The sequence below is a fragment of the Oryctolagus cuniculus genome, chromosome 2, assembly GCF_964237555.1.
Source record: "Oryctolagus cuniculus chromosome 2, mOryCun1.1, whole genome shotgun sequence".
In the NCBI taxonomy this organism is placed as follows: domain Eukaryota; kingdom Metazoa; phylum Chordata; class Mammalia; order Lagomorpha; family Leporidae; genus Oryctolagus; species Oryctolagus cuniculus.
The window spans coordinates 77,707,984-77,733,083 of NC_091433.1; the positions used below are offsets into that span (position 1 = coordinate 77,707,984).

General features: G+C 48.6%; 1 protein-coding gene and 1 long non-coding RNA gene across 11 annotated transcripts in view; one reads left to right on the plus strand and one right to left on the minus strand.

Moving 5' to 3' along the window:
• Positions 1 to 3,057, plus strand: part of DLC1 (DLC1 Rho GTPase activating protein) — a 515,079-nt gene extending 512,022 nt beyond the window's left edge. For all 9 annotated transcript variants that reach the window (XM_070068489.1, XM_051832521.2, XM_051832520.2 and 6 more), the window contains one exon: positions 658 to 3,057. In XM_070068489.1, coding sequence (XP_069924590.1) covers positions 658 to 778 — 121 coding nt within the window. In that variant the 3' untranslated portion in view covers positions 779 to 3,057. The remainder of the gene's footprint in view (positions 1 to 657) is intronic.
• Positions 1,906 to 24,297, minus strand: LOC127487308 (uncharacterized). 2 transcript variants are annotated; one of them, XR_007914073.2, is made up of 3 exons: positions 23,867 to 24,266; positions 10,016 to 10,357; positions 1,906 to 2,849 (listed from the first exon to the last, which is right to left on the minus strand). It is a non-coding gene; the product is annotated as an uncharacterized lncRNA (long non-coding RNA). The 2 variants fall into 2 exon arrangements; XR_007914072.2 differs by lacking the exon at positions 10,016 to 10,357 and having other exon boundaries at positions 23,867 to 24,297.
• Between the last annotated feature and the right edge of the window lie 803 nt (positions 24,298 to 25,100).

Sequence of the window (25,100 nt, forward strand, 5' to 3'; positions counted from 1 at the left end):
AGGCCATAAGTGAACATGTATTCAATCAGAACATAAATGAAGTGCAGAAATACAGACTCCAAAAAAAAAAAAAAATCTGGAAACTTTTTATTTTTAAGCAAGCTCTTGTGTTAAATCCTCATTTGAAATCTTGACAAGTTGGAGGTTCTCCAAAGAGCCACCTGATCCACCAAAGCTTTTCCTAAACAGTTTCACTCAGTATCTCAGTATGTTGTTCCTGGAGACACTCGCAATGGTCAAGCCAGAGACTAACCTGGGGATAAGCATAATCTTTGTACACATACATGAGGCTCATCAAGAAATAGAACTGGCGGGGGGTGTTTGACCCAGCCATTAAGCTGCCAGGTGGGGTGCCTGGGTACATCACCAGCCTCTGCTGCATGCCCTACGTGCCTGGGAGGAAGCAGGTGACAGCTCAGGTGCTTGGGTCCCTGCTGCCTCCACGGGAGACCTAGTTTACACACCACGCTTTTGGCTTCAGGCTGTTCCAGTCCCAGATGGTGCAGGCATCCACGGAGTGAGCTCTCTCTCTCTCTCTCTCTCTCAATACATCAATAATTTTTTATTTTGAAGAACGGAATTGTGTTCAGAACTCTTTTGAGGTTCTCTGAGTACTTTCTAACATTAGTAATTATCTGTGTTTCTTCTCTGTTACAGGGGCCACATGCCAGAGTGGTACACAAAATCTTTCGGACATTTGTGTGCAGCGGAAGTGGTGAAGATCCGAGACTCCTTCAGTAATCAGAGCACTGACTACAAAGACGGCAAATCTAGGTGATTATTGAAGCAAAACAACTGTGTCCACCACCCAGATGCTGGTTTCGAGAACTTGTCAGTCCTTGGAAGAGTGGCTTCCGTGTCCAAGTTGGAGTGTAGACACGGACTATAGCAATTTGATAACACTTTCAAAGCTGCTTCCTGATTGTTTGAGGTCTGTAGTATAGACCTTGACTGGAATATATAAGACTGTGCAAAAAAAAAATTGCATTTGTATTCTTATTCAAATTGCTTCTGAGAAGCAAAACTCTAAGTACATTGTGAAAGATGGTGAGGATGTTTCCTTCTCTTGTGTACCTATGTCATTTTATTTGCATGTGTGGAGGGACTGGTGTATCCACTGGAAGAGTTGGTACTCTCACGAGCAGAGCAGGGTTTGCACAGAGAAATTGGGATGTGTGTTTGTTGCTGGTTGAATGGCATAGATGTGAAAGTCGTAATGCAGTGTCTGGCACACTGAGACGCCTCCAAGAAGGACAGTTTGACCTGGAATATCTGACTGCCCAGGGATTCATCCGGGAAGGGGACCCAACCCCCCTGTCCAGGTATTGTTTTTGTCCCATGTTGTTAAGCATATTCTTTCCCCAACCAACCTTTTCTTGACCTTAAAACTAACTGTAGGCCCATTTTCAAACACTTTGTTTTGAGATCTCATTGCAAAGAGAGCTGAACTTTTAACTAGTATAGGTTAGCTCTGTCCCTGCCCCCTTACTGGCTAAACCACAGGGTTTTGTCCTTTGTTTTCTTCTTTTGGATTGAGATATAAAAGCTAAAGACTCTTTAACAGTTACTCCTGAAGCAAGCATCAAAACTTTTTGTCTGCTGAAATTCTCGCCGTTTTTGTGTTTGTAACAGAAATGCTTTATGACATTATGGATGGAACTTAGGAAGCTGTCCTCAGGAAATCCCTGTAAATTTAACTCAGCCATGAGGGTTTTCCTTTTTTAGTTACTGTTAGCAGCTTTCCTGAAAGTCACACATGTTTATTAATTAGGTTTATCCTTATCAGCAAAAAGGTTTTCTGGTCTTATGACATTTTGTTTTGTCTCTCTTGTGTTTTTTCTTTATCTTTTCCTTAATAGTGCCCTTGAAATATATTGTAGCGGTAATGGAAGGTAGTACTCTTAGTTTTAAAAAAAAAAAAGTACAGTTTTTTTTTTTTTTTGAAGGGCGGTCTTTCTACAGGTTTTACTGTAATGATAAAGATTGACTCGAGACAGTATTAATAAATTTATTTTGTATGGATCAGAAGTGAATAATGTATGAATGAGAGTTGTAAGAAGGATTTTTATTTTGTTATAATTTAGTTACCATTGTCAGTGTTATTTCAAAGGTTATTTGAAGAATGGGGGGGGTCAGGTTAGAGCTTTACAATTTGAGTATTTTTGAATATCAGTGCTCCTCTTCATGAAGATATACTTGTATATTCAATTTGATGGCTTCTGGGTTTATAAGATTGTATGTTGTATATACCATTCTATTAAGAAACATGTACACATGTCCACTGTGCTTTGAAACATAGATAAAGCATGATAAAGATTATTATTTAAAATATCCTTGTATTTATACCTCAGATATTCTTTTGGGTTTTGTACCTCAAGGCTTTTCCCCCTCCCTATTGTAAATACACTTTACATAAATACAGTCTAAATGGAAAAAAAATAAATAAAGGAAGAGGTTTATAACTTGCTTTATATCTGTACAGAATATAATCAGTACGTGCACTATTAAATGTTTAAAGGAAGGGAAACGTCTGGCCTGCTTTCCTTTGTTTTGCATCACTCGCTCCCTTAAAACCACAGATTGCAAAGCGCAGCACTGTAGCGTCAGCGAAAATCAGAAGGTGAATTCGTTGAAGAACAAGTTGGACTGTAATCATTCCACAGCCAAGCTGCACCGGAGCAAACAGGAAACACTGGGAAAGGTTCAGGAAGCAGAGAGATTGTCTTCACACAAAGGGCCCCTTGGGGAACCATGCTGAGAGCAAGCAACAGCTGAGAGAGGTGCTCCTGTGCAAAGCCAAGGTCATGGCTTGCTTTCACGAAAGATCTCTTTCCTACTGTTTGGCTCTCCTGTGGAAAGGATTTAACAGGAATTCAAAGGATGAATTCTGCTTGGTCACCTGAAGCCCTATCACCACGCCTTACTTGACGAGTTGCCTAGATTGTAAGCTCTTTGAGGGCAGAGCACAATTCCTACACTTCTTGATAATCCCCTGCTGCAGCGTTCCGTATTCTGTACTTGTAGGCACCTAATAAATTTATTGTTTCCTAAATCGAATGGACTGAATTAGCTTGTGTTATTTCAAAGGGAAGAGGCCGCAGAATGCCTTCTGTCTTAAACTCGCACTTGGCGGCCCCTTGCCCACTTTGAGAGCACAGAGATTACAAAGCAGTGGGTTTTTGTTTTGTTTTGTTTTGTTTTTTTTTTTTTTTTTTTTAAGATTTGTTTGTTTGAAAGGCAGTTACACATAGAGAGATCTTCCATCCATTGGTTCACTCCCTGAAATGGCCCCAACAGCCAACCAGGAATCCCATCTGGGTCTCCCACATAGGTGGCAAGGGCCCAAGCACTTGGGTCATTGCTGCTTTTCCAAGCACATTAGCAGGGAACTGGATTGGAAGAACTGCTGGGACTTGACCCAGTCGGTGTTCATATGGGATGCCGGCATCACAGGCTGTGGCTTAAAGTGCTATACCACAATTTGAACCTCTAGAAAGATTTAAAGGAATCTTGGGGACTGACACTGTGGCATAGTAGATTAATCCTCCATCTGCGGCGCCGGCATCCCATATGGGTGCTGGTTCGAGTCCTGGCTGCTCCACTTCTGATCCAGCTCCCTGCTAATGGCCTGGGAAAGCACTGGAAGATGGCCCTAGTGCTTGTGCTTGGGTACCCACGTGGGAGACCCGGAAGAAGCTCCTGACTCCTGGCTTCAGATCAGCCCAGCTTTGGGCATTGTGACCATCTGGGGAGTGACCCAGCGGATGGAAGATCTTTCTGTCTCTCCCTCTATAATGCTGCCTCTCAAATAAAAATCTTAAAAACAAACTTAAAGGAATCTTACAGTTTGAACTGAAAAGGGTGACATAAATTGTGAAACCTTAAGGGTTCTTAAATTTTAACTGACGAAGGTGACATAGATACTGTGGCTACTGATTCTACGTTAAAGAGTACCCTGTGGGGCCGGCGCCGCGGCTCACTAGGCTAATCCTCCACCTAGCGGCACCGGCACACCAGGTTCTAGTCCCGGTCGGGGCGCCGGATTCTGTCCCGGTTGCCCCTCTTCCAGGCCAGCCCTCTGCTGTGGCCAGGGAGTGCAGTGGAGGATGGCCCAGGTGCTTGGGCCCTGCACCCCATGGGAGACCAGGAAAAGCACCTGGCTCCTGGCTCCTGCCATCGGATCAGCGCGGTGCGCCGGCCGCAGCGCGCCGGCCGCGGCGGCCATTGGAGGGTGAACCAACGGCAAAAGGAAGACCTTTCTCTCTGTCTCTCTCTCTCACTGTCCACTCTGCCTGTCAAAAAAAAAAAAAAAGAGTACCCTGTGGTGAATTTGAACCAGCCTCACATCTTGCATACCATTTGATGTCAGATGTTCTGTGTTTAGGCACAGAAAGGAGAAATAACCAACCACACGAAATTTTTTTAAATATTTATTTATTTGAAAGTCAAAGTTACACACAGAAGGAGGGGCACAGAGAGAGTGAGAGGTCTTCCATCTTCTGGTTCACTCCCCAGTTGACCGAAATGGCCGGAGCTGTGCCAATCCGAAACCAGGAGCCAGGAGCTTCTCTTGAGTCTCCCACATGGGTGCAGGGACCCAAGCACATGGGCCATATTCTACTGCTTTCTCAGGCCATAGCAGAGAGCTGGATCGGAAATGGAGCTGCCAGGACTCGAACCAGCGCCCTTATGGGATGCTGGCACTGCAGGCGGCGGCTTTACCTGCTATACCACTGTGCTGGTCCCACGAAATTTTTTTAAAAGGCACATACACCAAAGACTTAACATTTGATTCTGCTTCCAGACCTGGTTTCTTAAGAGTTGTGTACAGATCCAAATATTTTAGGTCTGAATACCCAATATTTTAGTTGATCAAAGAGCTGTGAAGTCCTGAGTTACTGATCGATACATAAGGCTGCCAGGATGAAGCAGACAACATGACAAGATTAAAATCTGCCCTCACAGACACTAACGAAGTGAGGATGAGGATGAGCATGCTGCCCAAGTTCGTAGGCACCTGAAGGGCCAGCTGTGGTCTTAACAAAGCTCAGGTAATTGTTAAACGAAAAACATCCTATCTACCAATTTGTGGATAGAATAAATTGGAAAAGATGCAGAACTAGATGATCCTTTAAGAGATAGTTTTATTTTAGGGCTGCGGAGACAAGTTTTTGAAAAGTCTCAAAATTTATAATGATGTAAAATTGGTACTTTGCAACGCTGATTAGGGGTATGGAGAAAGAGGAGAAGGTTATATGCATGTGGGATTGAATAGCTACGTTCGTGTGCCTTCGTGCCATTTCTGTTCCTTTTTCATACTCTTTAAGAACCAGAAATGCTGATTCCAGCCTGGGACACTGCTTCCTACCACCTTCAATGTGCTCATCTTCCTCTAATTAAGAGAGAAATCTGGGGCCGGCACTGTGGTGCAACAGGTTGACGCCCTGGCCTGAGGCGCCAGCCTCCCATATGGCCGCCGCCGGTTCGAGACCCGGTTGCTCTTCCGATCCAGCTCTCTGCTATAGCCTGGGATAGCAGTGGAGGATGGCCCAAACCCTTGGGCCCCTGCACCCGTGTGGGAGACCCAGAGGAAGCTCCTGGCTCCTGGCTTCAGGTCGGCACAGCTCCAGCCGTTGCAGCCATCTGGGGACTGAACCACTGGATGGAAGACCTCTCTCTCTCTCTCTCTCTCTCTGCCTCTCCTCTCTCTGTGTAAGTCTGACTTTTGAATAAATAAATAAATCTTTAAAAAAAATAAAAGAAATTTCCCAGTAAAAGCCAAGCCACCATGGCCTCTGCTTCAGAATTAGGATAAACTGGGAAACTGAATCCACAGCAAAAATCAGCACATTAGAATCCCAAAGACATTGAGTGTTTCTGGCTCTCTTACTGAACTGATGAAGAGGTCGAGAGAAGTAGCAGCAAAACTCTCGTTCAGGTTGATGCTTGAAAGACTTCAAAACTCTGTCTAGCAATTTGAATATATGATTTGAAATGTGCAAGTCTGTGTGTATGCTTCTTGTGCAATGGACGTTTCCCTCCTCCTGTTGCTTTTACAAGCACAGAACACGGAGACCTGTTTGTCCACCCACCCCCTCTGATCTTGGTTCAAGGTCATGTGTACAAGGGGAAGCTTCTATCTGCAGGCCGATTAACTTGCAGCCAGGACCAAGATCCTGGTCTGGTGAGTCCTGCAGTGCCTCCTTGTCCTTCCCACCACACAGTACCATTAAGTGCTACTGAGACTGGGAGGTGTTTCGCAGAGCATGGGCTGTTCACACGTGAGGGAGTGTGCGTGAAGGCCCACACACTTTTCCCTCACCTGCCTGCTACAGCACACGTGAATGATTAGAAAGCAGAAATCCTAAGCAATGAGATCATGGCACGCATGTCATCTCGGTGTTCCATCAGGATGAAATTTGCCTCAAGGAGCTGAAATTCCACTGGCTTAAGGAATGCAAATTACCAAAGACCTTGAAGAGCCTGTGGCAGGGAAAGCTCAGGGAGGTCTGCGCAGTTGCAATGAGTTTGGACCCATTCTTGAGGGATGATCAGTCCCCTTTGCAAGCAGGAGTTTGCTAAATCACGTTGGCAGCTGTAGCCCCGAGTAATTACCCTAACTGTATGCACGGCTCCCATGAGAGCAGCCAGGTTGCCTGTCTGGACCCAAGGCCGTGCTGACACGTAAAGCTTAAACACCTCTCGGGGAGATTTTTCATCTCATTGGACTTTCCTTTTGAAAACAGGAGAGGGGACGCCTCCAAGTGTTGTTACTCATAGGGGACTGTCGTTTTGTTTTGTTTTGTTTTGTTTTGTTTTGTTTTTCTCTTTCTTATGAATTTAGAAAACTGAAAAGGAAAAGCTTTTAGCACTCAGGCTCATCAACCACAACAACTGACTTCAGCTCCCAAGGAGGTTGTTCCTGCAAGCTTTGTAGGTCACAGGTACTTTTAAAATAAAATGCATTTGGCCCAAGTCAGGAGGTCCTTGCTGAACAACCATATACTAAACTGGTAAAATGCCACACACTGAGATCTATGTTGACATATAGTTAAAAGCTCCTTTAGAGGTCATAGCAAATCTTTGAAGAATTTACTAGAGATAGGAGGACTTAAAGAAATCAAGTAGTAGGCCGGCGCCGTGGCTCACTAGGCTAATCCTCCGCCTTGCGGCGCCGGCACACCAGGTTCTAGTCCCGGTCGGGGCGCCGGATTCTGTCCCGGTTGCCCCTCTTCCAGGCCAGCTCTCTGCTGTGGCCCGGGAGTGCAGTGGAGGATGGCCCAAGTGCTTGAGCCCTGCACCCCATGGGAGACCAGGAAAAGCACCTGGCTCCTGGCTTTGGAGATCAGCGCGGTGCGCCGGCCACAGCAGCCATTGGAGGGTGAACCAACGGCAAAGGAAGACCTTTCTCTCTGTCTCTCTCACTGTCCACTCTGCCTGTCAAAAAAAAAAAAAAAAGAAAAAAGAAACAAAAAAAGAAATCAAGTAGTTACATAATATTCGCAAAGAGACTCAGGAAATTCTAGAGCAACACGGAACATTCTGCCAGTGATGGAAATGCCCACATCTGCCTGCCTAATGTGCCAACTACCACAAACGGCCGTTGTTCCTGAAGAGCAGCGTGCTCCATCTCACTTCATTTTTGTGCATTTGAAGAGCTACATGCGATTAGCAGCTGCTGGGTTGGACAGTGTAGGTATTATTTGAAAGATCTAAGAATATTTCCAGGGGCAGCATTGTGGCGTAGCATGTTAAGCTGGCATCCCATCCGGGCACTGGTTCAAATCCTGGCTGCTCCACTTCCAATCCACCTCCCTGCTAATGTGCTGGAAGAAGCAGCAGCGATGACCCAAGTGCTCGAGCCCCTCCACCCACCTGGGGGAACTGAATGGGGCTCCTGGCTCCTGGCTTCAGCCTGGCCCAGCCCTGACTGTGGTGGCCATTTGGGGAGTGACCCAGTGCTTGGAAGCTCTCTCTGTCTCCCTCTCTCTGTAGCTCTGCCTTTCAAATAAATAAATTTTTAAAAAGGGAATATTTGCAAGTAATCTAATCCCTCTCTCTTGTCCCCCTAGGTAATCTTTAAAAAAAAAAAAAAAGGAAAAAAAACTTGGTAAGTATTTATACAAATAAAACTGTCTATATATTTCAAGTCAGATACCATGCACACAGCATTCCACTAGCAACCGAGGCTAAAACTGCTTCTCCCCTAGCTTGGGGCTAGCTTCTGGGTTTTTCAGTCCTGACGTTGGTGACCTCTTTTCTTTGTTGCCTGAGGATCCATTCGCCTTCAAAGCAGAGATAAGGATGCACCTGTCTGGGGTGGGTGTTTGGCCCCACAGTTAAGACGCTGGTTGGGACACTTGCATCCCTTTATCAGAGCACCCTTTATCAGAGCCCCAGCGCTGCTTCAGATTCCAGCTTCCCACCAGTGTGCACCCTGGGAGGAAGCAGGTGGTTGCCACGTACAACGGAGACCCAGACTGAGTTCCTGGCTTCTGACCTTGGCCTGGTCCAACCCCAGCTATTGTGGGCATTTGGGGAGTGAACCAGCAGATGGGAGATTTGTATATCTGTCACTCTCTCTCAAATGAATGAATACATTATTTTAAAAAAGATGCAAAGAGAATTCTCCTTGGCTTGCTGCAACCAAAGGGACCCTCAGATGTTGCCGTGCCACCAAGCACGGGTGCCCCTTTGTGGCCTGTGCCCATCCTCGAAGCTCCCTGTCTGTAGCCCCAAGGCTGGCTCGCATGCTGGCTGGCTGCTTGCCAAGAGCTCTCAGAGTCTAGGGCTTCCTTCAGTAAGATTTCTTTCTTTTTTTTTTTTTTTTAAAGATTTATTTATGTGAAAGAGTTACACAGAGAAAGGAGAGGCAGAGAGAGAAAGAGAGAGGTCTTCCAGCAGATGGTTCACTCCCCAATTGGCCGCAACGGCTGGAGCTGCCCCAATCTGAAGCCAGGAGCTTCTTCCGGGTCTCCCACGTGGGTGCAGGGGTCCAAGCACTTGGGCCATCATCCACTGCTTTTCCAGGCCATAGCAGAGGCAGAGAGCTGGATCGGAAGAGGTGCCGCCAGGACTAGAACCGGCGACCATATGGGATGCCGGCGCTTCAGGCCAGGGCGTTAACCCTGCGCCACAGCGCCGGCCCCAAGAGATGACTTCTTGATCCGGGTTTGATAACAATGAGATGGCACCACCCAAAAGTCAGTACTAAGCACTCTGAGACAGATACTCTTCTTCCACGGCGGGTCTTCCCTCACCTTTCCCTCCAAGGACTCTTCGTTATATTCCTCAGCTTACCTCACCTTTTCTCACAGTCCCCAAATATTCAGCATATCACGCAGGCTAACTTACTAGGGGTAATGTATTACTGTTCCTTTCAGTATACGTATGATGGTGCTTCAAGTGTGGAAAATGGAATAAAAAGATGCATTTATTTTGATGACAAAAAAAATGTTGAAAACCATGCATACAAAGGGTCTTCAAAATGTTCATGAAAAATGCATATTGTGAAAAAACTGAATGGTTTTCAACAATTATGTTCCCCCAAATCCACATCATTTCATTGAATTTTTTCCACAAGCATTTTGCGATACACACCAAGCATACTCTATTTTCATTCATAACAGCTTCTCAAGGCTAGAACGCTCTTGGGACATACGTGTGAGATAATGTCTATTGGCACCTGATTTGAGAAGCAGTTTTCTGAAGATTTTAAAACCAGAAGACTGCTCAGGGCCATCCACCTCAAAACGCAGGTTGCTCACCCTCTGAAGATGTTGGCTAAGAGAATCAAGGGAACGAGGGATTTCACATCTGTCCCAGAGAAACCAGTTCTCACTTCCAAGGCTAGCAAATAGGAATATATATATATATAATATAAATAGATATATACATTTATATATAAATAAATTATATATAAAATATATATTTATACTTTACCATTAACAAAGATAAGCCAAATTCTATTTTGTTGCAGTGTTTCAAAATGTGAACATATAGGTCAATCACTAACCAGCGTTCCAAGACAGCAGAGCGTCCTAAGGTCCTAGTCCAGGGCTGGCACTGGAGTGCGGAGTCGGACCACTGCCTGTGACATCAGCCTCCCATGTGAGCAGCGATTCAAGTCCCAGGTTCTCCACTTCGGATCCACCTCTCTGATAATGCGCCCAGGAAAGCAATGGAAGATGGCCCAAGTGCTTCAACTGCTCCCACCCATGTGGGAGAGCCAGATGTAGCCCAGGCTCCTGGCTTCAGCTTGCCCCAGCCCTGACAGGTGTGGCCATTTGGGGGAGGGAACTGGTGGATGGAAGATCTGTCTTTCTTCGTGTCTCTCCTCTTCTCTCTGTAACTCTGCCTTTCGAATTAATAAATAAATATTTTAAAAAGAAGATTAAGAGGAGGAGGAAGAAAGCGAAGTTCACAGACTACAAAGATGATTAAAGTAGAAGAAAGCTGAGTCCCTGAGATCATGGGCTATCTCAGAGAATATTTCACCCAAGACCTAGAGTACTGAAAATGGAATGTTTTACTGTCTCCTTCCAGAGAGGGAAGAACATGCTAAATTTCTAGAAGGAAACCAACCTGATCAATGAGGTAAGACGAGAAGACAGCTTGTTCGTTGGGGTCTCGCATCCAGTTTTGCTTTTACCAACCTAATGCCACAGCCCTGAGATGCCACAGCCCTGAGATGCCACAGCACTACTCATGGGCTCCCCTTGTGGATGAACCCGCTCACTGCATGGTTCAGTCTGAAGTTTGGCTGCGTTTTATCCGCCCAGTGGCCATTTCTAGTCCAGGATTGCATGATTTCAGAACATAGCAGACCTCCCAGAATAAGAAACCAATTTCAAGCCTGAAAACTCCATTTATTTACTTTAACCTCTTTCTAGTTTTCACTGATCCTAAGCTCTTTTAATCCCTAGAAAAATGCAGAGATAAAAATCAGGAAACGTAAGGAACAGTGCCTCCAAATAAAACAAAACCCTCATTGATGCAACAAAAGAAAGAAGCAGGACAGGAAGGAAACACACAGAGGAAGGACCAGTGCTGCCTTTCAGATTCCCAGAGCAGCTCAGGAAAACACTTCCGTCCAGACCACACCTTGTGTCTAGACACCCAAAGAGCCAGGTGCCCTTTCTTGCCTGGCCTCATGGAGGGCGCTTTCGCGTCTCGGTTCTCACACTGCTTCTTGGTCTCTTTGCTCGTGCTCTGGCCTTGGGCTCTCCTTCTGTTCCCTACTCCATGTGTCATCTTATTTAATCCCATTTACAAATGTGGAAAGCAAAGCACTGCTCCTCTAAGTGCTCCAGGGTCACATAAAGCCTTGGACTTGGAACCTAGCCCGTGGTGAGCCCTGAGTCTGCTAGCTGTCACCACTTCTGCTGTATTATCAGAGCCCTCATTGCGGAGCGGTGAGGACACGGACTCTGGAGCCAGATGCTCTGGGGTCAAAGCACCATTCCGATTTTCTGTGCATTCTCAGGAAAATCGTTACCTGACCTGAGTTTTCATGCGTGTCCATAAAATAGAGACACCAGTACCAAAGAACACAGGGCAGAGTCCCACACACTGTACACAGAATGCAAGTATTAGGACTTCTGCACTGATTTTATTCTTGTTGAAATATATGCCTAAAATAAATTATACACACTCCTAAGATTAAAAATTAACCAAAGTTAATACCGTCCAGGCTTGGGTGACCAGACACCGTGGTTAAGTGGTAAAGGCCTGGCACCTTCCTTTCCTTACAGAGTCTCCGGAATTCAGCAGCTTTGGCCCTAGGTGTCTAACTAGCTAATGTCAACAGACATACGCTGGGTACGTACTAGGAGGATACTTCAAAAAGTTCATGGACCTGAAAGATAAGTTTATTTTGAGGCAAAAGCATTTTGAAATGCAGGTGTAGATTTTCCGTAACGCCCCTCTTCCAGGAGCTTTGTGAAGACCCTCGTGTCTTTGCAAGAGAGGGAAGCCACAGATGTTTGTCCCTTCTCTTCACTGGATGCTTTTTGGTCTTTGCAAGGAGGCAGATGGAAGCAGCATTTCAATCCAAATATGCCGCAGTGGAGACGCCACCCACAGGAGACCACGCCTGTGCTGGGAGTCGGAGATGATGGAGGACGGGAAGAGAGGCCAGAGGTGTGCTAGGCAGGGGCACCCTCAGGAGACAGTCAGCCGGCAGCAGCCTGGCCCGGCGGGGGATGGGAAGGGGGGCGGGGGAGGGCGGGGTGGTCTGGACCGGGCATGTACAGAGGGCCTGGAGAGGCAGGCAGCATTTAAGGAATTTGAATGCCACCCAACAGGCAATGGGACACTTCGGAAAGTTTTGAAGGGCAAGTGCAATAGAATTAGATCTGATCTTTTAGAAGAGGAGTCTTCCAGCACTGTGGCCTCGTGGGTAGAGCCACCACCTGCAATGCCGGCATCCCGGATGGGTGCTGGTTCGAGTCCTGGCTGCTCTACTTCCAGCTAATAGCCTGGGAAAGCAGCAGAAGATGGCCCCAGTGCTTGGGGCCCTGCACCCCTGTAGGAGACCAGGAAGAAGCTCCTGGCTCATGGCACAACCCTGGCTGCTGCAGCAAGTGAGCGATCTCTCTCATCTCTCTCTCTCTAACTCTGACTTTCAAATAATTAAATAAATAATTTAAAAAAAGAAAAAGAGTCTGGAAGCGGTGTGGCGGCTGGATTCAGCCTGAAGGAAGGAGGCAGGGAGATCAGGACCAGGCGTCTGCCGAACTCAGCGTGGGTCAGCAGCGCCAGAACCAAGACAGCGCTGTGCGATGGAGGGCAGGAGAGGCAGGAACAGAGGTCACCAGGAGGCAGGAGCGCGGCTCTCGGTGACAGCCCATTGGAAGGAGAGCGCAGAGACAGGGCCAGTCCTCCGAACCCCAGTCCCGCAGCCTGGCTGGAGAGAGCTGCTGTCTGCGCCGGCTGAGACGAGGAAGGGAAAGTGTGGCGAGTCGAACTGTGAGCGCATGGAAGCCACTGCAGGACATCCAAGTGCAGCTGTCCACAGGCCATGGAAGTATGGCTCAGGAGGACCAGAAAGAAGCCTGGCTCAGGCGTGGATTTGGAAGGGCGAACAGTCGCTGAGGCACGGAGAGGTTCTGGCTGCGGGGAAGAGCTGGGGCCACTCCCTGCTGCCCCGGGCCAGAGTGCGGCCAGGTGACTGCAGGTCACCTTCCAAGAGATTCCAGGGTCCTGACCCAGGGAGATAGGTGCCGTCCACCTCCTGGAACCTAAGAGCGTGTTTGGTTTGGTTTTTATCTTTCCCTTAACTCGATCTTTTAGGCTCCTGGATTCCTTTGCTTATTGGAGATAGTGAACTTCGTTTATGGTTCTCTTCTGGGCAAGGCCTCAAGGTTCCCTTGGAGACACGGAATGGGAGAAAGAATGACTATTAGCAACACAAAAACTTAGCTAGGTGAAGTAAGCGAGCATGTCCATACAAAAGGGAGAAATCGCACTAGACCATCTGCTCATCAGAGTCCTGAGCAGAGTTAGTGTTGGCTGGAATAAAGACATGGTTGGGGGCTGGCGCTATGGTACAAAGGGTTAAAGCCATCGCCCGCAGTGCGGGCATTCCATATGGGCGCCGGTTCTAGTCCTGGCTGCTCCACTTCCCATCCTGCTCTCAGCAATGGCCTGGAAAAGCAGTAGAAGATGGCCCAAGTCCTTGGGTCCTTGCACCAGTGTGGAAGACCCGGAAGAGGATCCTGGTTTCTGGCTTTGGATCAGTTCAACTCCGGCCATTGTGGCCAATTGGGGAGTGAACCAGCGGATGGAAGACCTCTCTCTCTCTAGCTCTGCCTTTCAAACAAATAAAAAATAAAGACATGGTTGTTTACTTCAACATCTTCAAATACAAAAACAAAATCAGGCAAAGGCTGAGGCAGATCATGTCCTAGCACAATAAGGCAGTATGAATAAACTCTACTTTGTTGATTTAATAAACAATGGCTGGGCTGGCATTGTGGTGCAGTGCGTTAAGGTGCTGCCTGCAAAGCCAGCATCCTGTATGAGTGCCAGTTTGACTTCTGGCTGCTCCACTTCAGATCCAGCTCTCCGCTAATGTGCCTAGGAAGGCAGCAAAAGATAGCCCAGGTGCTTGGGCCCTTGTCACCCATGTGGGAGACCCGGATGGAAGTCCAGGCTCTTGGCTTCACCCTGGCCAGCCCTGGCTATTGAGGTCATTTGGGGAACGATCAGCAGATGGAAAATATCTCTCTTTCTCTCTTTCTGTCTCTGTATCCCCCTCTCTATCTGTAACTCTACCTTTCAAATAAATAAAACTAAATTTTTAAAAGAACAAATTGCCTTCTTCCCAAGTATAGTATCATGGCTTCCACTGGCAGATACTTGACATACATGGAAAAAAATTTCATGGAAAATGTGTATTGTGGAAAAAACTATGCATGCATTTCAAATTTATTTTAGAAAAATGAATGTAGTTCATTTTTTAGAAGTACTCCTATACATCCTAAATGAGATAGACAGAGCAGAGGTTTTGGATAATTATGAGAAAACAAATTAGGTTTGCTTAGTAAAGGCAATTCAATGAACATACATCCACTTTTAATTTATGGTCTCTGGAGATTAAAAAACCAACATAATCTAAAAGTCCATGGCCGAAGCAGTTGGGGTCCTGCCAAGAACACACTGAGTTCCTGGCTCCCAGGCCCACCTTGGGCCAGCCCCAGCCATTGTGGGCATTTAGGATGTGAACCAAGGATGGAAGCTCTCTCTCAATCTCTGTCTCTCTGCTTTTTCAAAAAGCAGAAGGAACACATACGCTGGGTGGTGAAGAGTATGGGAACGCACAGCAAGTGCTCGGGGCTTACTCATCGGCCTTGTGAGTGAGCTGGGCGCCCTCAGCAGCGCCACAGGCATCCTTTGTGGTGAACCAAGGAGCCTGTCTACCACCTTTCCCAGCACTTCTGGGAGCGAGGTGAGTGGAAAACTTTAAATCCTGCCTGGCTGACTGCAAGCGGTCCTTGCGGAGAATGCTCCTTTCAGAGCACCCCCAGGGTGGGCTCTGTTTTGCCACATTTTTTTGCCAGTTGTTTTGTTTGGGTTTGCTCTGGCTTGGGTCTGGGCCTGCTCCTAGACAGTAACCGCTATAAAGGCAAACAGTGCCTCCTTTCTTCCTCTCTGTGTCCCCAACACCTGACGCAGTGCCTCGCATATTTGCAGAGCTCCAGAAGCATGTGGCCCAGCACACAGACAATCTGTTCCACCGTCAGGTTTGCCCCTGAAGGCAGATCAAGAAGTGGCTGCCATTTCCTCCCAGGAGGGCTCCAGCTGCAGGCTCAGGAAAACGGTGGTGGAGGTAGGGCACGTCGTGGTCTTGATGTTGCAAGGAGGTAGCAAGCCAAGAGGAATTGAGGACTGACAGCGCCTGCGCTGCAACCCCCGGGGCACTACCCAGACCCCTCTGTGCAGAGGCAGCTACCAGGGCTGCACTGCACAGAAACATCTCATGTGGTGGCAAGCTGGGTGCCCACAATAATGAACTACGGTGATGGGAACACCCACTTCAATTATGCATGCAAATAGGCAGTCCTGAAGCCCCGCCCCAAACTTCACCTCTTGTGAATATTCACCTAAGCTCTGCCCCAGGCACCACCCCCTATGCTATAAAAACACGCCCTAGTCAGCGCTGTGGTGCAGTGGGTTAAAGCCCTGGCCTGAAGCACCGGCATCCCATATGGGCGTCGGTTCGAGACCCCGCTGCTCCTCTTCCGATCCAGCTCTCTGCTATGGCCTGAGAAAGCCGCAGAGGATGGCCCAAGTCCTCAAGCCCCTGCCACCAACATGGGAGACCTGGAAGAAGCTCTTGGCTTCAGATCGGCCCAGCTCCAGCCGTTGCAGCCATTTGGTGAGTGAAGTCAGAGGATGGAAGATCTCTATCCCTCTCCGTCTCTCCCTTTCTCTGTAACTCTGACTTTCAAATAGATAAATATTAAAAACAAACAAACAAAACAAAAACAGAGCTGTACTCTGGCTCACAGTTCTGGAAGCCGCAAAGTCCAAAAGCATGGGGCCAGCACCTGCTTGGCTGCAGGTGCAGGGCCTTGTGCTTCAATTCCTGGAGGGAATCGGAAGGGCAAGCGAGCTAGTGTGGGAGAGGGAAGGGGCCAAGTTCTCACCGCAGCTCACTCATTTGTGCCGGCTCCACCCTTAGGACCCAGCGCCTCCCCTTTGGCCCCACCTCCCAACACTGCAGCCTGAGGAATTCAGGTCAACCCACGAACTCTGGGGGTACACCCTTAAACCACAGCAGGGACCATCCAGCACCCACAAGCATCCACTCTGCACAATAGATCCCAGATGTGGGTCTTGCTGCCCTGGAGCCTCCTTAGCTGGGAAAACAGAATCTAACAATCCGGGGGACGCTGGAAATGGAGAGGGACCTGGTTCTGAATATCCTTCTCCTTGTTGTCTGGTTGGACCCTGAGAGACAATAGGCAGTAGAGAGTAGTGGAGCAGTAGAGGGGCTCGGGCCACCTCCTGGGATGCCTGCTTCCATGTCAGAATGCCAGGTTGGGTCCCTGCTACTCAGCTTCCAATCCAGCTCTCTACTAATGCACCTGGGAGGCAGCACACGATGGCTCCAGTGCTGGGCTTCCTGCCACCCCCGTGGGAGACCCAGATGGAGTGCCAGGCTCTTTCTTGGCTTTGGCCTGGCTGGGCCCCGGCTGTTGTGACCATTAGGGGAGTGGACCAGCAGATGAAAGATCTATCACTCTGTCTTTCAAATAAATCAGTTATTAAAAAGGAAAAAAAATGCTTTCTGAGGGGCCGACGCTGTGGTACAGCAGGTTAAGTTACTGTGTCAGCCCCTCAAAAAGCATTTGCATGGATTGCAAGCTCTTCTATTCCTCCCTAGGGCCTTGCGAGTGGGAAGCGTTAAATTCAACTCCGAGTGTTCACAAGGTGGATGTCTCTCGACGCTGTTAAGGTCTCCGTCTTCCCAGCCTTTGCCTGATTTCTAAGTTCACAATAACTGCCTTCAAGATCTCTGCTTCTAGTTCCTCTAGCTGTTTCTTTGGGGACTCTGTTTCTTTTTTTTCTTTCTTTCTTTTTTTTTTTTTTTTTTTTTTTTGACAGGCAGAGTGGACAGTGAGAGAGAGAGACAGAGAGAAAGGTCTTCCTTTTGCCATTGGTTCACCCTCCAATGGCGGCCGCTGCCGGCGCGCTGCGCTGATCTGAAGCCAGGAGCCAGGTGCTGCTCCTGGTCTCCCATGTGGGTGCAGGGCCCAAGCACCTGGGCCATCCTCCACTGCACTCCCTGGCCACAGCAGAGAGCTGGCCTGGAAGAGGGGCAACGGGGACAGAATCCGGCGCCCCAACAGGGACTAGAACCCGGTGTGCCGGCGCCGCTAGGTGGAGGATTAGCCTGGTGAGCCGTGGCGCCGGCCGGGGACTCTGTTTCATGTGTGTCCTTGTAAGAGCAATTTTTTTTTTAAAGATTTATTTATTTGAAAGGAAAGATACAGAGAGGCAGAGGCAGAGAGGGAGGTCTTTTATCTGCCGGCTCACTCCCCAGATGACTGCAACGGCCGGAGCTGTGCTGATCTGAAGCCAGGAGCCAGGAACTTCTTCCAGGTCTCCCACGCAGGTACAGGGGCCCTAGGACTTGGACCATCGTCCACTGCTTTCCCAGGCCATAACAGAGAGCTGGATGGGAAGTGGAGCAGCCGGGACTTGAACTGGTGCCCATGTGAGATGTTGGCGCTGCAGGCGGGTGGCTTTACCTGCTACACCACAGCTCCGGCCTCAAGCAGTTGAATCTTAACTGACTGAGTTAAGTTTACTCGCTCACTTTCCTAAACAGCTCTCCTTTAAAAACTAGCAAGCCACAAAAATCTGAAGATATTCTACTCTAGGCAAACAGCTCACAAGTAGACATTCTAGGCTTCAGGAAGGTATTCCCAGAAGGTGAGCTTTAAAATCCTTAACTGGCAGGCATCAGTGTGCGATGCACAGGGAGTGTATTATGTGTCGCAGTCACCACCCTCTGTCTGGGTACACTTCTCTTCCTAGATTAAGGGCTTCCCACACCCCCTTGTCATTGCCTAACACCTCACCTCTGGGAGAAGGGACTAGGAAGAGGAAAGAGAGTTAATTTGGTTGCAACAATCTGGGAAGAAAAAAAAAACATGCAAATGAGGCTGAAGTTCTGAGGTTTTACATTCAGACTCCAACTGCTACTCACACCTCCCAGCTTTTAAGTGCTTTCAAATGTAAACTGCCAGGGCAGTCATCTTTTAGCACCTGGTTGACCTTAGGCATGCCACACTGCAGAGGTTCTGACCTGAGTGTGTGGGCGCGGGAGGGAATGAGGGGCAGGCGTGGATCTCTGTACAGAGATTCCCAAACAGGTGACCCACTTGGTGGATGCTCCCGAAGCGAGATCCACTTTATCAGAGCAAATGCTAAGGAAGACGGTTGGCTCTCTGGGTCGCTAGGCTACCCTCTGGCCCCCTACAGGCATTTCCAAGGCCACACTGCAGCTTGTGAGAGGTACAGAAGCTATTTCAAGGCTCAGCGGCCAGGGCTGCAGTGTGTAGTGCGGGCGGAGGGCGAGCAGCCCGGTGCTGCTGTGACCCGGCCCAAGGCTGTGCGTTAATATTCCACACACGGCTGCACTTTTGATATCACCGAGCACTGGTAGCTGGGGGTAATAGGACATGATTAATGGAAAAATCAAGTGGAATCAGAATGCTGGGACACTAGTCTCTTAATCTGTCTGAGCCTCTGTCTCCACGCCAATGAGAAATGTAAGGGCACTTTAAAAAATTCATAGGAGAATTTATTTTGCTCCAGAAACTTTTGAAATCCCTGCAGTTTTTCCATAGTATGAGCTTTCCACGAAGACCCCTTGTGTGCCCCTGGATGAAGGGTCCGAGTAAGCCTAAGGGACTCTGGGCGTGCAGTCTTCACCAGGAACCGGGAGAAACAGGGCTTGCTGTCCACACAAATGCGCACATTGCTAGGATTTTTTCAAGAGGTGGTGGACATGAGCTCTGAAAATCTTTCAGGATGAAATCACCTCCAGCCCTTTCTGTAGAATAAAGCTCTGACTTGTTCAGGGCCAGGGTGGGCCCCAAGCTATTTCCTGGAAAAACTCCTGGCTTTCCATCCAGTTCCCTCCCCTCCACAGCAGTCTGATGTTTCTAGCTTCTCCCCTAAGGAACCACACCAGATACTGCCTCTCCAACCCGAGCTGGCCAAGAAAGGGTCCTCTTAGAAGGGCCATTTTAAAATTACCAGAGATTGGCCAGCACTGTGGCATAGCAGGTATAAGCCACTGCCTGCAGTGCCGGCATCCCACATGGGCACCAGTTCGAGTCCCGGCTGTTCCACTTCCGATCTAGCTCTCTGCTAAGCCTGGGAAAGCAGTAGAAGATGGCCCAAGTCCTTGACCCCTGCACCTGCATGAGAGACCTGGAAGAAGCTCCTGGCTCTTGGCTTCAGATCGGCCCAGTTCCAGCTATTGTGACCATTTGAGAAGTGAATGAATGGAAGACACCTCTCTCTCTCTCTCTCTCTCCCTCTGCCTCTGCCTCTGCCTCTCTCGTAGCCCTGCCTTTCAGATAAATAAATCTTTTTTAAAAATTACCAGAGATCCTCAAAAAGTTTGTAGAAAATGTATATTTTGAAAAAGCTATGCATGGATTTCGTAGAGGGTGACCCCGGGGAATTCGCTGGAGATAAAAATGTAGACTCCCCAAACCTGCCCAGAGATGCAGACCACCTACTTGGAACCTTAGGAAGCTCATTCTGGGGCCGGCATTGTGGCATAGGGTGTTGAGCCACTGCCTGCGACTCCGGCATTCATTATGTGTGCGAGTTTGAGTCCTGGCTGCTTCACTTCCAACCCAGCTCCATGCTAATGCGCCTGGGAAGGCAGTGGAAGATGGCCCATGTGCTTGGGCCCCTGCACCCACAAGGGAGACCCAGACGGAGTTTCAGGCTCCTGACTTCGACCTGGTGCAGGTCATTGCAGCCACTGTTGGAACAAACCATTGAACGGAAGATCTTTTTCTGTCTCTCTGTCTCAACTCTGCCTTTGAAACTAAAATAAATAAATCTTAGAAAGGGAGAAAGGCCGGCGCCGTGGCTCACTAGGCTAATCCTCCACCTAGCGGCGCCGGCATACCAGGTTCTAGTCCCGGTCGGGGCGCCGGATTCTTTCCCGGTTGCCCTTCTTCCAGGCCAGCTCTCTGCTGTGGCCCAGGAAGGCCCTGCACCCCATGGGAGACCAGGAGAAGCACCTGGCTCCTGCCTTCGGATAAGCGTGGTGTGCCGGCCACAGCACGCCAGCCATGGCGGCCATTGGAAGGTGAACCAACGGCAAAGGAAGACCTTTCTCTCTGTCTCTCTCTCTCACTGTCCACTCTGCCTGTCAAAAAAAAAAAAAAAAAAAAGGGGCGGGGGTGTGGGGAAACAAACTCATCCTAACTTTTTTCAGAAAGAAATATTGCAGTTAGAAGTACGTCTCTTGGGGGTTGTAGGCCGTATTGTAATGGACAGCCTCTGGCCGTGTTGCCTGCTGCTCCCTCGCATGCACATGGCAACCGTCACCCTAAGAAGGTGCTGCAGCCGCAGGTGAACCCCTCAGGTGATGCTCTGTGCTGTGGCCGCTGTCCGTGCCAGCCTGGCTCGCCTGTGCATGGCTTCCTTGCACAGCACTCTGCTCCTCTCTCCTCTGATGGATTCTTTCACTGCCCGTGCTGCAGGCCTCACTCAGTCACCTCCCACAACAAACTCCACATTTTTTGACAGCAAAATAACCTTATCTTTTAATTCCATTTTCTACGAATTTTTTAAGTTCCTTCATATTCTCTCCATGCACTCTTCTTGATTGATATATAAATATATATTAAGATTTTATTTATTTTTTTTGAGAGGTAGAGTTACAGACAGAGAGAGGGAAAGACAGAGAGAAAGGTCTTCCATCTGCGGGTTCACTCCTCATATGTCCACAATGGCTAGAGCTGGGCCGATCCGAAGCCAGGAGCCAGGAGCTTCTTCTGGGTCTCCCATGTGGGCGTAGGGGCCCAAGGACTTGTGCCATCTTCCGCTGTTTTCCCAGTCCATAGCAGAGAGTTGGATCAGAAAAGGAGAAGCTGGGACTTGAACCAACGCCCATATGGGATGCCGGCACTGCAGGTGGAAGCTTAGCCTACATCACAACCCCAGCTCCATTTCTTGATATTTTAGCTTCTCCCTCTGGCTGGTGCCAGTATCAGGAAAGCCATATTTAGACACTGAATGTGTAGGTTCTGAATGAAAAGGCAGAGTTACACCTGTCGGGGAGGCTCCCGGCACGGGTAGGAAGCAGTTAAATCTTTGTTTAGTATCTGTTTAGACTGTGGAGCTGGGTCCACTCCAAGAGGTCAAAAAAGCCTTGTCCTCATCAGGTGCCTCAGCGAACCTTTTTCTTCCCTGAATTTGTTCTCATTGCTGAGTTTGTCTCTGTCGCCGCCCCATGCGCTCCACATACACTCTGCTGAGATGGGAACCTCAAAGCACCCTGAAACTCAGAAGACAATTCCCTGCCCCTGTGGTCTGCCTGCTGGGACCACGGCACCTCTCAGGCCTGGCTCACTTGCCTCCCGTCCTCCCTCCTGATTTCCACATGTGCCTTCACTGCAAGCCGCCTCTAACACAACCAGCAACAAGGGGCTCACACTCGTCCATTGCACAGACTGGTTATCCAGGCAGGAGCCAGCCAGACTCTCTGTTCGGCTTGTCTTCTCTTCTTCCAACTGCCCTTCCTTCTTCACAACTTCGATTCCCGAGACACTGAGCAGGCAGCAGGGTTACTACTATTTAAACCGGTAGCTCTATGCTGGGTGAGTCCTGGCTGCTCCACTTCCAATCCAGCTTTTGGATATCGCTCCTGGATAGACAGCAGAAAATGACCCAAGTGCTTGGGCCCCTGCCATGTTGGGAGACCAGGAGAGCATTCCAGCCTCCTGGCTTCATCTTGGCCCTGTCTTGGCCTTTGCAGACATTTGGGGAGTGAACCAGCAGATGGAAGACCTCTTTCTCTCTCCCTCCCAAACCTTCCCTCTCTCATTTGATGCTCTGCCTTTCAAATCAGTACATCTTCAAAAAACCTAGTAGCCCTAAATGGCTCACAACATTCAACACAGACTCGTGCAAATCAGAAGGTTCTGGAGGAGAGTTTGTTGAATGAGTAAGAGAAGAGAAGATCCGCAAAGGGAAGAGACTGGGTACTGCCCTGGAGTTTGCAGTCAGTCCACACTCACTGCTGAGCGCTGCACTTCCTGACCTCAGGCACTGATTCAGTTCTGCCTTTTCCTGTGAGCACTGTTAGGGAGGGCTCAGCCCCTCTGTCTGCTTCACTCTCCTGGGAGGAAAGCTGTGAATTCTGGAAGGCAAGGCTTGGCAAACTTTTCTTGGTGGCAGAGCCACACAGTCAGCCCTTTAGTCCTTGTGGTCCCTGGCATCTCTGCCCCCGCCACAGCCCAGCCTCATAATCTTTGGGTTCTGTATTTGCCAATTAACTGGATCAAGCCTCACCCTACTCCCTACTGTCACCATTAGTCCATTAATTGTTAATATCAGACTTTTGGGCTTGAATATCTGCAAGAGTTTGGGTTGGGAAATCCTGTTCTAACAGTAGCACTGTCATATCTATCACTGCAGACATTTATCATATCTTCATGCTGGGACACCCAAAACCTTCCAGTAGCTATTCTGGACTGTTGTCCACCTTCATTAGCAACTGCATTGTGGCACAGTGGATTAAGCCTTTACATGGGACACCTGTATCCCATATCAGAGTCTGTGGGAGTGAGTCCCACCTCTGCTTGCTTGCTTTCTTTCTTTCTTTTTTTTTTTTTTTTTTTTTTTTTTTTGACAGGCAGAGTGGACAGTGAGAGAAAGAGAGACAGAGAGAAAGGTCTTCCTTTTCCATTGGTTTACCCTCCAATGGCCGCTGCGGCCAGCACGCTGTGGCCGGCGCACCGCGCTGATCCGATGGCAGGAGCCAGGTGCTTCTCCTGGTCTCCCATGGGGTGCAGGGCCCAAGCACTTGGGCCATCCTCCACTGCACTCCTGGGCCACAGCAGAGAGGTGGCCTGGAAGAGGGGCAACTGGGACAGAACCTGGTGCCCTGACTGGGACTAGAACCTGGGGTGCCGGTGCCACAGGTGGAGGATTAGCCTAGTGAGCTGCGGTGCTGGCTAAGAAACTTAGATTTTGACAAGGAACCTGACAGAAACCTTATAGACATGACTGTGATACAATAAATGTGATATTTTGATATTGTATGATAAATCATGTCAAAGTTCAAAAGATTTATTTGACTCAGTGAAGTGATATTTTCTAGTTTTTAAAAGAATCATTCATGGGTAAAGTCTATTCTCAGTGAAAAGCAGATCAATGGATTTCCTGTAACAGAATTTAAAAACTTCATTTAGATTGTTACAGGTTCCACATTTGGAAATTAACTTTGAAGAAACTAGTACTTATTGGACTAGAACCCCATGTGCCGGCGTCACAAAGCAGAGGATTAGCCTATTGAGCCACGGTGCTGGCCCCACCTCTGCTTTCAATCCAGCTTCCTGCTAATGTGCCTGGGTCCCTGTGAGTACTGTGGGAGACACAGACGGAGTTCCTGACTCCTGGCTTCAACCTGACCCAGCCCCAGCTGTTGGGGGCATATGTGGAGTGAGCAGATAATTATTTTACAGCAATTTTTTTTGATATGTAGGTGGAGTAGGCTTTAAAATAACAATAGAAAGTAGAGTACATATATAAACCAGTTACCTTGTCTTTTACATTCAAGTGTTGTGTATGGTGCATAATTCTGCGTTAAACTTACAGGACTGGCAGCACGGAAGCTCTGCTTGCAGCCGCCTCACCACACACAGCTGAGTAATGTTTGTGCCGCACTGTTAGATGGTTACCATGGTGATGAGAATTTTCCAGCTCCACTATGATCTTACGGGACCACCAGCATCATATGGGCCCAGCTGTCCTGGTTACGAGGCACTTAACTGTCAGTGGAAGACAGAGAGAGAGCGCAGGCATTGGGGCATAGTGCCTTAAGCCTCTGCTTGAGATGTCCAATCCTATATCCTGTATCAGATGCCCTGGTTCGAGTCCTGGCTATTCCACACTTCCTATCCAGCATTCCTGCTAATACACCCAAGGAGGCAGCGCGTGATGGCTCAAGGCCTTGGGTCCTTACCACCGGTATGGGAAGACCGTGAGAGAGTTCCAGGCTCCTAGCTCAGCCTGGCCCAGCCTTGGCTGTCGTGGGCACTGGGGGAGTGAATTAGTATGTGAAAGGTTTCTCTCTCTCTCTCTGCCTTTCAAGTAGATGAAAATACATCAATAAACATTTAAAAAGACAAAGAAAGAAACCTGCAAACCCTGCAGGGCCACAGTGCAGGTTAAACCGCACAGCAAAATTGCCTGTGCCTCCCTCACCTCTTCCCCCACAGCCCCATTGAGCAGCTTGATCTCTTGACCCCTGGGGTGCCTGGGATGGCATCCAAGCCTTGCTCACAGGGAGAGCAAGCAGACGTCGGCAAATCCCATTCCCCTCTACCCTTCTAGCCAGTTTCAGGGGCCCCGGAGTCCCTGTGAGGTACCTGGAGCATCAGCAGGGAGATCTACTAAAACTGTCGCCCCCTTTCTGTCGGCTGACACCCCGCGGTTGAGAGTGGTAAGGAGGTGGCCCTGATCTAGGCGTAAGTGGGTCAGATCATTTCAGGCTGCTAGGGAGAGACTTCTCAGGTGTCACTGCTTACAAAAGAGGGAAGAAAACAGAAAACTGTTTACCTTTCCGACCTCCCAGATAACATCGCTCCGGCCTTTTCCTTTTGTTGCAGGTTGGGAGCATTCCTTGAAAGTTACCCAAGAAAAAAAGATTTTCTTAGGCACTTTTTTTCCACCTAGCAATCTGTGTTTTCATTCAAAACGGGAATAGCCATGTTAATTTCCTCATCTGTAAAATGGAAGTGATTGGGATCCCAGCCTAGCTGGTCATTGAAAGCGGTCGACTACGTAGGAATGTCGCCTTTGTTATCAACATCTGAGACAGCATTGCT